Genomic DNA, 14343 nt, shown 5'->3' with positions numbered 1-14343 from the left:
ATTACCTTATATAGTATTGTAGCGAGACGGAAAGCTGGGTGAGGCTTGGCAAGGGGGCGTTTCAATGTGTATGTTTTGTTGAAGGGGTCCCCCTTGCTATGTGCTTACACAGGTCTGTGTGACATTGTAGTCTAGCTCACATTTAAACCTTATTATTGTTACTGATACTGCGGGGATCTGCAAATAGTGTATCACTGTTTTACTCATGTTCCTTTGTTTCCACCCTAAGTAAAGCATTACTTTGGTTATCTTGAAGTCTGTGTGCAGCCTATCTTTCATACTGTAGGATCCCTTCCATTTAAGGTACCCTTTCATTTGCATAATCTGTTGTAGTGTTACAGGATATTGTGTTTCCCAACAAGTAATTGGGGTCCACAACTCCCATATTACCAGTTGTGTCAACGGAGGGTGTTGAGCCACTTTAAGGGGTTAATCGCAGAGCGTAGACCCAAAATAAACCAGCAGCTCCTCGGGGGTAGTGCTACACTTACTTTACTGCCATGAGGGTCTTCTAGGCTTGTGAAATACCCCTTTGCTTAACTGTGTGACATAATGTGCTGGACTTAGTGAGAAACGTTAATATCAGCCTATTCAGGGGTGGTTGGTGTTATACTGGAGATGATGTATTGACAAAAAGGTGCCCTGAAGGATTGCCCATATGGTGGAGTTTAAGAGTAGCTGAATATAGGTTGTTAAGCTATGGTGTATGTGAGAAACCAAGCTATAGGCAAACAGATTTCTTCTTTTGTGTCAGCCCATTGCCACATAGAACAGTAGACTTGGCACAAACATGCTTAGACTGCATTGTCAAAGATGCTGTCATTGCAAGTTATGTGTAGAGCAGCTGCAAACTGTCATCCTGAAACAAAACAGAGAGTGCATCTATCACCGCTGCAATGTGTGTGCACTGTTGTTGGCACAAGCGCTATAGCAGCAAAATATTTATAGGCGTGTTGGTAATGTTTCAGATGTTCTTTGGAGTTATTCAGCATTGTCCTTGTCCCAGCTATTAAAGTAACATTTACTATTATTATATATTGTTATATATATATCATATATTTCTGATTAGTGTATATATATATATATATATATATATATATATATATATATATATATATATATATATATATATATATATATATATATTTACTATTATTATATATTGTGTTTTATATATATATATATGTATATATATCATACATTTCCAAAAGGCTGTCTCAGCGACTTGCTTATATGCTGAGACTGCCATCAATCAAGGCAGCTAAGGGGATCCAGATATGGAAGTAGGGATGATGGCAGTGACATCATTGGAGAAAGGACTTCAGACCGCTCTCTGCTGAAAACGGGTCACAGGAGTGCAAAATGAATTGCACTCCTGTGACCCAGAGGAGAAGCCCAGCCTAAAAAGCTCTCCTTTAATGGATGGACTCTCATGATTAAGAGCTGTGTTCTGTGGTGTCCCACTTTGTCGGCCACACTGATGGTTTCCAGTGCTCCGGGGCAGTGGGCGGGAGAGCGAGTGAGCACCACCAGAGAGACAGATAGACTGCGGTGGGTGTGGCCGTGGCGTGCTTTCAGAGCATGCATGCTCCTTCCTCAGGCTTCCCAAGCAGACATCTCAGCTGAGGTAAATTGGGGTAGCTGTGCCGGTGGACAGCAAGGCTCAGCGCACCAGCTCCAGCTACAACCCCACAGAAACAGCACAGAGAGTGGCAGCGGCAGGGACATGCCAGTGGTGTAATACATTAACCACTTAACCACCAGCCGCCGTCATATAACGGCGGCAAGGTGGTTGCTTAACTGGGGGTCGCCGTTATTTAACGGCGCCCACCAGAAGCAGTAATGCGCGCCGCCTCGGGCGCGCACACTGAAAATTCTGTGCGCGCCGGGTCTATGAGACCCGGCGCTACACAGATCTCGGTAACTGACCGACAACCGCGGTCTTTTACCATGTGATCGCGCCGTCCAATGACGGCGCGATCACAGGTAAACAAACCGGCGACATTTGATGACGCCGGTTCCTCCCTCCTCTCGCTGTACCGATCGGTACAGTGTGAGAGGAGAGCGCGGATGGCAGCAGCAGTGTGGGATGGATCTGTGACTATTGCAGTCACAGATCCATCCATCCCTGCTCAGCCATCCCTGCATTAACCCCTGCAATACTCTGCCTTCCCTGTGCAATACTCTGCATTTAACCCCCTGCAATACTCTTCCTTCCCTGTGCAATACTCTGCATTAACCCCCTGAGATACTCTTCCTTCCCTGTGCAATACTCTGCATTAACCCCCTGCAATACTCTTCCTTCCCTGTGCAATACTCTGCATTAACCCCTGCAATACTCTGCCTTCCCTGTGCAATACTCTGCATTAACCCCCTGCAATACTCTTCCTTCCCTGTGCAATTCTCTGCATTAACCCCCTGAGATACTCTTCCTTCCCTGTGCAATACTCTGCATTAACCCCCTGCAATACTCTTCCTTCCCTGTGCAATACTCTGCATTAACCCCTGCAATACTCTGCCTTCCCTGCGCAATACTCTGCAATGCTCTGCCTTCCCTGCGCAATTACTCTGCAATACCCCCTGCGCAATAATCTGCAATACCCCCCGCGCAATACTCTGCAATACCCCCCGCGCAATACTCTGCAAAACCCCCGCGCAATACTCTGCAAAACCCCCGCGCAATACTCTGCAAAACCCCCGCGCAATACTCTGCAAAACCCCCGCGCAATACTCTGCAAAACCCCCGCGCAATACTCTGCAATACCCCCGCGCAATACTCTGCAATACCCCCCACACAATACTCTGCAATACCCCCCACACAATACTCTGCAATACCCCCGCACCATACTCTGCAATACCCCCGCACCAATACTTTGCAATACCCCCCGCACAATACTCTGCAATACCCCCCGCACAATACTCTGCAATACCCCCGCACAATACTCTGCAATACCCTCCACACAATACTCTGCAATACCCTCCACACAATACTCTGCAATACCCCCCACACAATACTCTGCAATACCCCCCACACAATACTCTGCAATACCCCCCACACAATACTCTGCAATACCCCCGCACCATACTCTGCAATACCCCCGCACCAATACTTTGCAATACCCCGGCCAATACTTTGCAATACCCCGGCCAATACTTTGCAATACCCCGGCCAATACTTTGCAATACCCCCCGCACCATACTCTGCAATACCCCCGCACCATACTCTGCAATACCCCCGCACCAATACTTTGCAATACCCCCGCACCAATACTTTGCAATACCCCGGCCAATACTTTGCAATACCCCGGCCAATACTTTGCAATACCCCCGCACCAATACTTTTCAATACCCCAACACCAATACTCTGCAATACCCCAACACCAATACTCTGCAATACCCCAACACCAATACTTTGCAATACCCCGGCCAATACTCTGCAATACCCAGAAAAAAATGTGTTTTAACCACTTCCCGCCCACGTCATATGAGGTCCTTGACTTTGTGCAGGGATATCTAAATGATGCCTGCAGCTACAGGCATCATTCAGATATCATTTTTTTCAGCCAGCTATTCCCTACACCATAAGAATGATCATGGCGGCTGTTCCGCCTCTTTATCGTTCTTACGGGAGGCAAAAGTGGACGTCCCCACTCCCTTCGCCCTCCGGTGCTTCTTCTGACTCACCGCTGCGATCGAAGCCAGGATCGTTTTTTTTTTTTTGTTTTTTTTCAGGCTTCCCAGCCTAGAGGTGAGATGTGGGGTCTTATTGACCCCATATCTCACTGTAAAGAGGACCTGTCATGCTATATTCCTATTACAAGGGATGTTTACATTCCTTGTAATTGGAATAAAAGTGATCAAAACATTTATTTTTGGGGAAAAACGTGTCAAACTAAAATAAATAAAGTAAAATGAACAATAAAAATAAAATAAAAATATTTAAAGCGCCCCTGTTCCCGCGTGCTCGTATACAGAAGCGAATGTGTACGTAAGTCCCGCCCACATATGAAAACGGTGTTCAAACCACACATGTGGGGTATCGATGCGAACGTTAGAGCGAGAGCAATCATTTTGGCCCTAGACCTCCTCTGTAACTAAAAACATGTAACCAGTAAAAACATTTAAAACGTCGCCTATGGGGATTTTTAAGTAGCGAAGTTTGGCGCCATTCCACAAGCGTGTGCAATATTGAAGGGTGACATGTTGGGTATCTATTTACTCGGCGTAACTTCATCTTTCATATTATGCAAAAACATTGGGCTAACTTTAATGTTTTTTTTTTTAAAAAGCACAAAACTGTTTTATTTCCCAAAAAAATGCGTTCGAAAAATTGCTGTGCAAATACCATGCGCGATAAAAAGTTGCAACGACCGCCATTGTATTCTCTAGGGTCTTTGCTAAAAAAGCATATATAATGTTTTGGGGTTCTATGTAATTTTCTAGCAAATAAATGATGATTTTTACATGTAGGAGAGAAATGTCAGAACTGGTCTGGGTGCTCCAGAACGCCTGATGGTGCTCCCTGCATGTTGGGCCTCTGTATGTGGCCACGCTGTGTAAAAGTCTCACACATGTGGTATCGCCATACTCGGGAGGAATAGCAGAATGTGTTTTGGGGTGTATTTTGTGGTATGAATATGCTGTGTGCGAGAAATAACCTGCTAATATGAAACTTTTGTGGAAAAAAAATAAAAATAAAAAAAAACTTGATTTTGAAAAGAATTGTGGGAAAAAATTACAACTTCAAAAAACTCACCATGCCTCTTTCTAAATACCTTGGAATGTCTTCTTTCCAAAAAGGGGTCATTTAGGGGGTATTTGTACTTTTCTGGCATGTTAGGGTCTCAAGAAATGAGAAAGGCCGTCAGTACTTCAGATGTGATCAAATTGATACATTTTCAGTAATTGGTACCATAGCTTGTAGACCCTATAACTTTCACCCAGACTAAATAATAACCCAATTTTTTTTTTTTTAACCAAAGATATGTAGCAGTATACATTTTAGGCCAAATTTATGAAGAAAAATTCATTTTTTGCAAAATGTTATAATAGAAATGAAAAAAAATTCATTTTTTTACAAAATTTTCGTTCTTTTTTCATTATTAGCGGAAAAAAATAAAAACCGCAGAGGTGATCAAATACCACCAAAAGAAAGCTCTATTTGTGGGAAAAAAAGGACAACAATTTCATTTGGTTACAGTGTTGTATGACTGAGTTATTGTCATTCAAAATGTGAGAGCACCGAAAGCTGAAAATTGGTCTGGTTATTAAGGGTGTTTAAGTGCCCAGTTGTCAAGTGGTTAAATAAACTATGGTTTATTCATGACACAAACAGCAAGGAAGTAAAAGATAATGTCATAAAATTAGCTATCCAAAATAAAAGGGAGTATAAAAAATAGGCTAAAAATAATAAATGATAAAATACTGTAATAAAAGGCAATGGATGGGATCTAAAAGGTCAGCTCTCCATCGAGAAGGACTTCACTGTCTGGTCTCTTTTACATGCCATTTACTTGGATTTATCCTGTAAGCACAATGCCTAATAAATGTTAATTTTTGCTTCACATACTGCATTTAGATTGGCGTTGCTTCTCTTCCATCATCTTTACCTACAGAGCCACTTCTTACTCTGATGGCTAGCTGCCTATTCACTAAACACACTAGATTTTAGTTGACTAAAATGATTTTTTATTTGACTAAAATGTACTGGTGGTTTTAGTCGACTAAAATATGAATAAAACTAAAACACTTGCAGATGACTAAAATGGGACTAAAACTAAAATGGCATTTTAGTCAAAAGACTATAACAAAAACTAAATCAAAATTCAATGCCAAAATCAACACTGGAGCTTGCACACCAGTATGTGCACATTACAGTGTATGCACAAGCACATACTGGTGCCAAGCAGATACTGGTGCCTGAGCTCTGAATAGGATTGATGCTGAATGGTCTTTCAGCCTGTATTCCCATGACTCTTGATCCTGAAACTTATAATGACCTTGATATTGACCCTACTTCCGCTTGACATGCTTTGGATTACCCTAATTTGCCTATGATTGCTGCTCATCTCCATTATTCACCTTAGCCTGAACTTCAAAACCGAGATTCTGCCTATCAACTTAGGACCTCACTGCCTGCATGTTGCCAGCTTCTGCCTCTTTCTGCCTCTGATCCTGCCCACAATTTGATGCCCTTTGCTTTGTTGTTACTGGACTCTGCTCATAACCAAACTTTAGTTGTACTCCTGCCAGTAGTGTATTTAGGTTGTGTGCAGCCCTAGGCCTGAGTAAACTTGTGCAGCGCCTAATTTAATTATGACCCACCCCTTTCTGTCAAGGCCACACCCCTTTCTGTTCAAGACCTGCCCTAAATTTTTCGAGTGGGGACCATAGTTCTGAGGGCCTGGGGGGGAGGGAATTCCCTTAATTTGCATAGATTTCATCTCACTTCCTGTTTGGCTATGGGGCAGGAAGTGAAGGGAAATCTCTGCAATGGGACAGGGATGGAAAAAAATTGACAGGGTCTATAACCCTCCTTTACTCTATTCAAAATGAAAAAATGTTGCCTATAGTTCTACTTTAACCACTTCAATAACGGGCTTTAAAACCCACCTCCATACCGGGCCTTTTCTGGGACTTCTCTCCTACATCATTCTTTTGCTAGAAATTTACTCTGAACCCCCAAACATTATATATGTTTTTTTATCAGACACCATAGGGAGTAAAATGGCAGTCATTGCAACTTTTTATCTTGCACGGTATTTGCGCAAAAGAAATTCAAACGCTTTTTTTTTAAAAAAAAAATGGTTTCATGAATTAAAAAATAACAAAACAGTAAAGTTCGCCCTTTTTTTGTAAAATATGAAAGATGATGTTATAAATAGATACCTAACATGTCATGCTTTAAAATTGCGCACACTCATGGAATTGCGCCAAACTTCGTTACTTAAAAATCTCCATAGGCGACGCTTTCCAGTTTAGGGTTACAGAGGAGGTCTGGTGCTAGAATTGTTGCACACACTCTAACGCACGCGGTGACACTTCACATGTGTGGAAAAGAGTACCGCTCCAAGCCCTGCGACCTATGCTGTGCTCCTGCCCTTTAGTACTTGTTTCAATAAATCGCCTATCAGAGTGCGGCAGTCCAGGAACATTTATTTTTTCAACCTCACATCTGTGGTTTGAACAACGTTTACATACGTGGCGCTCGCTTTCTGGTTTGAATTACGTGTGCGTTCGCTTCTGAGCGCGAGCTACCGGGGGCAGAGGCGTTTTAATTTTTTTATTATTATTTTTTTATTTTTTACATACTTATTTATTTTTTACACTTTTTTTTTTACATTTTTATTTTTTATTTTTTTACGATCGTTTTTATTCCTATTACAAGGAATGTAAACATCCCTTGTAATAGGAATAGTGTGTGACAGGTCCTCTTTAAGACCCCACATCTCTCCTCCAGGCTGGAAAAAAAATTCACAGATCTCATTCTTACTAGCCGCGATTGCGGTTTGTTTACTTTACGGGTACCCGGGCGTGACGTCATCACATTGCACCCGGGCCTCCGACGGTCATAGAGACGACTGGTGACCTTCTGGTCACCAGTCATCTCTATGCTTCACATCCGGCGGACGGCGATCATCTCTCCGGGGCCCCCGATGGCACAGGGGGAACCTGGAGAAGCACCGGATGGCGGCGGGAGGGGGTGATGTCCCCTTCCGCCGCCTATGAGAACGATCAAGCGGCGGAACCGCCGCTATGATCATTCTTATTGTGCGCAGGATCGCCGCCGGAACAAAATGAGGTGGGTGCAGGCATCATTCATATATCACCGCACAAAGTACAGGACGTCATATGACAGCCACCCGGGATAAGAGATCCCCTTTGTGGACGTCATATGACGGCGTGCGGTATTGAAGTGGTTAAGCACAAATTTCTGATAATTTTATGGAGAGGACTAAGAAGATATAACCATTCCAATGGTGCAGCAGAAAACCTATAGCACAGTGAGGAAGGTTTGTGGTCCAGGATAAAATTTGAAGCAGCGCCCCCCACAGTTGCAGCCGCTTTATGGGGACGCTAGGCTAATTTGCCTCTCAGCCCAGTCCGCCCCATAAGACTGGCGCTACACTAACAGTGTAGTGCAAGCCGGTGGGGACTCTTTGCATGCTACCCCCCTGCAAAGTGCTGCCCTAGGTCTGGGCCTTGTTGGCCTAGGCCAGGATACAGCTTTGACTCCTGCTCACCTGATACCAGCGCTCCCACGTTCCAGTCTTTAGTGTCTGCACCTTGACACTTGTGCCCTTCCATCGCCCTTGCAGACCCTGTCTTTTATTCCTGGGGTGCTTGGACGGGAACTGTGCAAGAAGCCACCCTTGTCAATTCAGGTGCCATATACGGTCCATAAGGGCTCATTTACACTTGCTTTGGCTTCAACACACATTAGGCCTAGTTTACACTTGCTTCAAACAAGGCTGCGGACATGCTGTTAAGGCAATCTGAATGCTAGTCAAAGCTCCTGTCACCAAATTAAATGTTTAGCTTACAATCCTGTTTACACCTTTCTTTTCCTTTGCTTTGCTTCGGCTTTGCTTCAAAAATTATACCTCATGTTCCTTTAGTTGTACTTCAAAGCATCTTCAAAGCCTCCATAGAAGTCTTTAGCAAAGCTTGCTTGAAGCCTCATCGAAGCCCCATCAAAGGCTTATCGAAGCTCCACCAAAGCCTCATTGAAGCCCCAATGAAGCCTCATCGAAGCTCCACCAAAGCCTCATTGAAGAACCAATGAAGCCTCATCGAAGCCACACCGAAGCAAGAGCAAGGTGTAAACAGGACTGTAAGCTAATCATTTTAATTAGTGACAGGAGCTTTGACCGGTGTTCCGAGAGCTTTACCAAAGTGTGTCCAAAGCCATGTTTTGAAGCAAGTGTATACTAGCCCTAACAAAGCGTGTCCAAAGCCATGTTTTGAAGCAAGTGAAAACTAGCCCTAACAAAGCGTGTCCAAAGCCATGTTTTGAAGCAAGTGAAAACTAGCCCTAACAAAGCGTGTCCGAAGTCATGTTTTGAAGCAAGTGTATACTAGCCCTAACAAAGCGTGTCCGAAGCCATGTTTTGAAGCAAGTGAAAACTAGCCCTAACAAAGCGTGTCTGAAGCCATGTTTTGAAGCAAGTGTATACTAGCCCTAACAAAGCGTGTCCGAAGCCATGTTTTGAAGCAAGTGTATACTAGCCCTAACAAAGCGTGTCCAAAGCCATGTTTTGAAGCAAGTGTAAACTAGCCCTAACAAAGCGTGTCCGAAGTCATGTTTTGAAGCAAGTGTATACTAGCCCTAACAAAGTGTGTCCGAAGCCATGTTTTGAAGCAAGTGAAAACTAGCCCTAACAAAGCATGTCCGAAGCCATGTTTTGAAGCAAGTGTATACTAGCCCTAACAAAGCATGTCCGAAGCCATGTTTTGAAGCAAGTGTATACTAGCCCTAAAAAAGCGTGTCCGAAGCCATGTTTTGAAGCAAGTGTATACTAGCCCTAACAAAGCGTGTCCGAAGCCATGTTTTGAAGCAAGTGTAGACTAGCCCTAACAAAGCGTGTCCGAAGCCATGTTTTGAAGCAAGTGTAAACTAGCCCTAACAAAGCATGTCCGAAGCCATGTTTTGAAGCAAGTGTATACTAGCCCTAACAAAGCGTGTCCGAAGCCATGTTTTGAAGCAAGTGTAAACTAGCCCTAACAAAGCGTGTCCGAAGCCATGTTTTGAAGCAAGTGAAAACTAGCCCTAACAAAGCGTGTCCGAAGTCATGTTTTGAAGCAAGTGTATACTAGCCCTAACAAAGCGTGTCCGAAGCCATGTTTTGAAGCAAGTGAAAACTAGCCCTAACAAAGCGTGTCTGAAGCCATGTTTTGAAGCAAGTGTATACTAGCCCTAACAAAGCGTGTCCGAAGCCATGTTTTGAAGCAAGTGTATACTAGCCCTAACAAAGCGTGTCCAAAGCCATGTTTTGAAGCAAGTGTAAACTAGCCCTAACAAAGCGTGTCCGAAGTCATGTTTTGAAGCAAGTGTATACTAGCCCTAACAAAGTGTGTCCGAAGCCATGTTTTGAAGCAAGTGAAAACTAGCCCTAACAAAGCATGTCCGAAGCCATGTTTTGAAGCAAGTGTATACTAGCCCTAACAAAGCATGTCCGAAGCCATGTTTTGAAGCAAGTGTATACTAGCCCTAAAAAAGCGTGTCCGAAGCCATGTTTTGAAGCAAGTGTATACTAGCCCTAACAAAGCGTGTCCGAAGCCATGTTTTGAAGCAAGTGTAAACTAGCCCTAACAAAGCGTGTCCGAAGCCATGTTTTGAAGCAAGTGGAAACTAGCCCTAACAAAGCATGTCCGAAGCCATGTTTTGAAGCAAGTGTATACTAGCCCTAACAAAGCGTGTCCGAAGCCATGTTTTGAAGCAAGTGTAAACTAGCCCTAACAAAGCGTGTCCGAAGCCATGTTTTGAAGCAAGTGAAAACTAGCCCTAACAAAGCGTGTCTGAAGCCATGTTTTGAGTCAACTAGCCCTAACACACAGTGAAAATATCATCTATCTCTCTAAAGAGGTGGAGCTTGGGATAACTTTGCAGATAGAGCTGCAGGGAATATATTTTGTACCAACACAATGCTAATGTCATTCAGCAGCTTGGGCCTAGAGTTAAAAAGAAGTAAATGTGCTCTAAGTTTTACAAATAATTCCAAATAGTTTTTGCAATTGCAATCAATCTAAAAGAGAAATTTTAATATAATCCTGCTTTGGAAGTAATCACGGTCCATGCAAGGGTTACATATACATAGCTGACATGATATTTTTTGGACACACTTAATCCAAAATTATGGTGGGACATCTGCAGCATTTGTGTCTCCTTTTCAGCCAAACAGATGGACTTCACTATTTATTTTTTTTGCAAGGCTTGCAAAACTTCTAGAAAGCTTAGGATGGTGGTTAAATCCTTGTGCAAGCAATGTCGGCCAGATTAGGAAGAAATCACGTTATACAAAGCAACTTTTACTTCAAGTACAATCGTAAAACAAGGTATAGGAAATTTATAAACATAATGATAGATTAAGCGATATTCCAGACCTTCCCAAAACCCCTTGCAGTTACCAAGCAGAAACTTTTTTTCAACTAAAGATATAAAGTAAATATTGCTCGCTCATCGTACATGTTCTTGGTGAATTCCCCTGTTATTAAACGCAATAAAAAAGAGTTATTACATAAAAAACAAATAATGTGTAAGTCGTAACAGAACCCCCCCTCAGTATTTCCTGTGTAAACGACCTATCAGACTGTTCTTCATTATCACAGCAACTTAGAATATGGTTACTTTTTCCAATCCATGTAACAGTTTCTATTGTGAGAAAAAAAATATTAGGATTCCTACCCTGCTGCAGCATATGATGCCAAGAGGCAAAGAATGGGAGGAAAAATGAGAAGGCCCTTCAGCAGCATCTTGTTCAGTCAGTTTCAAGTTCTCCACAGGCTGCTTTATTCTCTCGTGTCTCCAGAGGCTTTATTTTTATTTAATCTTCAGGAAGTTCTTATTGGAGCAAAGAAGTAAATCGTGTTAATATGCACAGCAGTCAGTGATTCATGCAGTCAGCCCAGAACCATCCCCACCCCTTTCCCTTTCGCTGCCGACACTGTACATGGCTGCCGAGCTCTTGTAACGAGCACTGGTTAATTCCCATGCTGACGATGAATACAGTACATACCTGTGCTGAAAACAACAGATGAAGAAGACACATTTCAGAAGCGTGTATGAGTGTGGGATGAGTCTGTGAAGTGCAAAGTATGTACCACACCCTCATTGATGAGTTTAGACGTGAAGTAAGCTAATGATAATGTGGAAAATATGCCCTAGCCACAAGTGAGTCAGGAGTAGAAGGGTACACTGTATAGGATTACTTCCCACAGCCTCCGACAGAATCTCCTTACACTGCTGTTTTCTTTATGAGGTATATGGAAGCTTACTGCTGTGCAGAGAGAACGGCAAAATACGCTTTATACTGATGTGTGGGCGGTGATAATGACTTTCACATGAACATAGGAAATCTGTATTAAAGCTGTATTAAGCTCAAAATAGAAAAAGTATTATATTGCAGCCATGGGCATCCGCTGAAATTTTTTCAGGGGGGGGGGCGCTTCAGCAGCGGCGATACACAGTCGCATTTAGCCCTTTCTTTAAATGCTAGTGGGGGTTAAAAGCGCCCCGCTAGTGGCCGAATAGCGCAGCTAAAACGATGGTAAAGCGCCACTTTTTAGCGGCGCTTTACCGATAACGTGGCCAGCTGGCAGTGTGAAATAGCTCTTCAGATAATTCAGCTTCTCCATGCCCATATAACTATAGCCTAGAGAATGTACAGACACCCCTCAGCACAGATGGACCCCTCCATTCAGCACAGATGGACCCCCCATTCTGCACAGACCCCTCCATTCAGCACAGACCCCCCCATTCCACACAGACCTCCTTTAAGCACAGACCCCCCCTTCAGCACAGATGGACCCCCCCTTCAGCACATACCCCCCTTCAGTACAGACCCCCTCTTTAGCACAGATGGACCCCCCATTCAGCACAAACCCCCCTTGAGCACAGAGAGACCCCCTCCCCCATCCCATTCAGTACCTCAGATCAGCCATCAACACGGCACAGGCACAGCAGGTGGGGGAGGCGGCTTCACTCCGCTCGCTGTGCCTGTGTAATATCCGCCCCTTCTTGATTTTTCCAGGGGGGTCAATTGCCCCCCCTTACCCTATGGAGCGGACGCCCATGATTGCAGCTTACCAATTCTTAGATGTGGTGTCTATATTATTCTATTTTTTTTTACCTAGTAATCAGCCTATGAGTCTGTTACCAAGCTGTCCTGCAAAGGGGGTTGAGATAAACCATTTACCAATGACAATGGTGCTTGCAATGATCAGCTTTTATTTATTTACAATCTCCTCAAGTATTTATTTAGAAAACTGTTGTTGTAACTGCTTAACCACTTCAATACTGGGCATTTTCACCCCCTTGCTGCCCAGGCCAATTTTCATCTTTCAGCACTGTCACACTTTGAATGAAAATTGCGCGGTCATGCGACGTGGCTCCCAAATAAAATTGACGTCCTTTTTTCCCCACAAATAGAGCAAACCAGAACCACGCATGCTCGGAAATAAAAGAATACATTACATCACTTCCGAAGTTGTATTCTGTTGTATGAGAATTTTTGGAAGTTTAGTAACCTCTTCATTTTCGATATGGAGAATAGCATGCAAAAAAACCTTGAACAATCATTCATCCAATATACTCATCGTGAGTTCGAGGCTTAAAGTGCTTTTTCTTGCCAAAATCCCCTGTGTTGGATTACATTGGGGCACATAATATAATCTAACACAGGAGATTATAGTAACACACCACAGTTACCTTTGAAGCGGGAGGGGAGGGGAGGGGCGGGCAAAGACACAGCTGACAGGCAGGGAGGGAGGAGGAGAGAAAGAGCAAGGAGAGACAGCAGGATGACGGAGGCACGTAAACTGACCACGGTATCATGGTTGAGCAGCCATGATACACTGTGTTCAGTTTACAGAGGGAAGGGCAGCACTAGGCATGATCAACCAGGTATTTTAGGTGATAGAAAGGACCAAATGACACAGCACAAGCACTGTGCGTCAAGGGAGGGGCGGGCAATGACACAGCTGATACACCGTATAACATGCTTTAAGGGAACAGGTTACAGGTTGCAACCGCTTTAAGTTTCAATAAAGTGTTTGTTAAGTCTTTTTTTTTTTTTTTTTTTAACTGCCAGACGCTCTATTAGAGTCCTTTCTAAAAATTAACAGTATAAATAGCTATTTAGAGCTGTCTTAAAGCCGGTCAAGTGACTCCCGGACACTTTTCAGCTCCGATACATGGCTACTGCAAGAGGCACCGTGATTGGCAATCTGGCGTCAGCCGGGGAGATCATGTGCCCTCTTGGCTCCTCCCGCAGAAGCCCAGAGGCGATTCAGTTTGCATGTGTTGCGCTATATAAGTTTCTCACTCACTCAGAAGCCCTGTATCGGAGTTGAAAAGCGTCTGCAAGTCATGTGACCGACCTAAAGACAGCTCTAAATAGCTATTCAGAATGCTTGTTTTTAGAAAGGATTTACACAGTGTGCTAATAGAGAAGCTGGCAGTGAAAATTTTAGGTTTTTACATTTTCAATAATATCTGTGGGGGGGGGGGGGGGCAGGGTGGAGACAGACAGAGAGGTCTGGAGAGAGTGGAGAGCAGAGCAGGGCAGTGTATGACGGAGGGATGCACTTTGACCACATTGATCAGGGCTGAGTAGCCCTGGATAT

At 43.7% G+C, this 14343-nt stretch overlaps 1 protein-coding gene across 1 annotated transcript in view; it reads right to left on the bottom strand.

Annotated features, from left to right (window-relative positions):
* The window catches only part of CD109 (CD109 molecule), a 187295-nt gene extending 175365 nt beyond the window's left edge, over positions 1-11930 (bottom strand). Inside the window, exons 1-2 of the mRNA XM_040349961.1 lie at positions 11736-11930; positions 11405-11560 (exon numbers count right to left, since the gene is read on the bottom strand). Of these exons, the coding sequence (XP_040205895.1) occupies positions 11405-11472 (68 nt within the window). The 5' untranslated portion in view covers positions 11473-11560; positions 11736-11930. The remainder of the gene's footprint in view (positions 1-11404; positions 11561-11735) is intronic.
* Between the last annotated feature and the right edge of the window lie 2413 nt (positions 11931-14343).

This window comes from Rana temporaria, chromosome 4 (assembly GCF_905171775.1).
Source record: "Rana temporaria chromosome 4, aRanTem1.1, whole genome shotgun sequence".
NCBI classification, from domain to species: domain Eukaryota; kingdom Metazoa; phylum Chordata; class Amphibia; order Anura; family Ranidae; genus Rana; species Rana temporaria.
The sequence above is the reverse complement of the archived record's forward strand: the minus strand, read 5'-3'. Positions and strand labels throughout refer to the sequence as shown.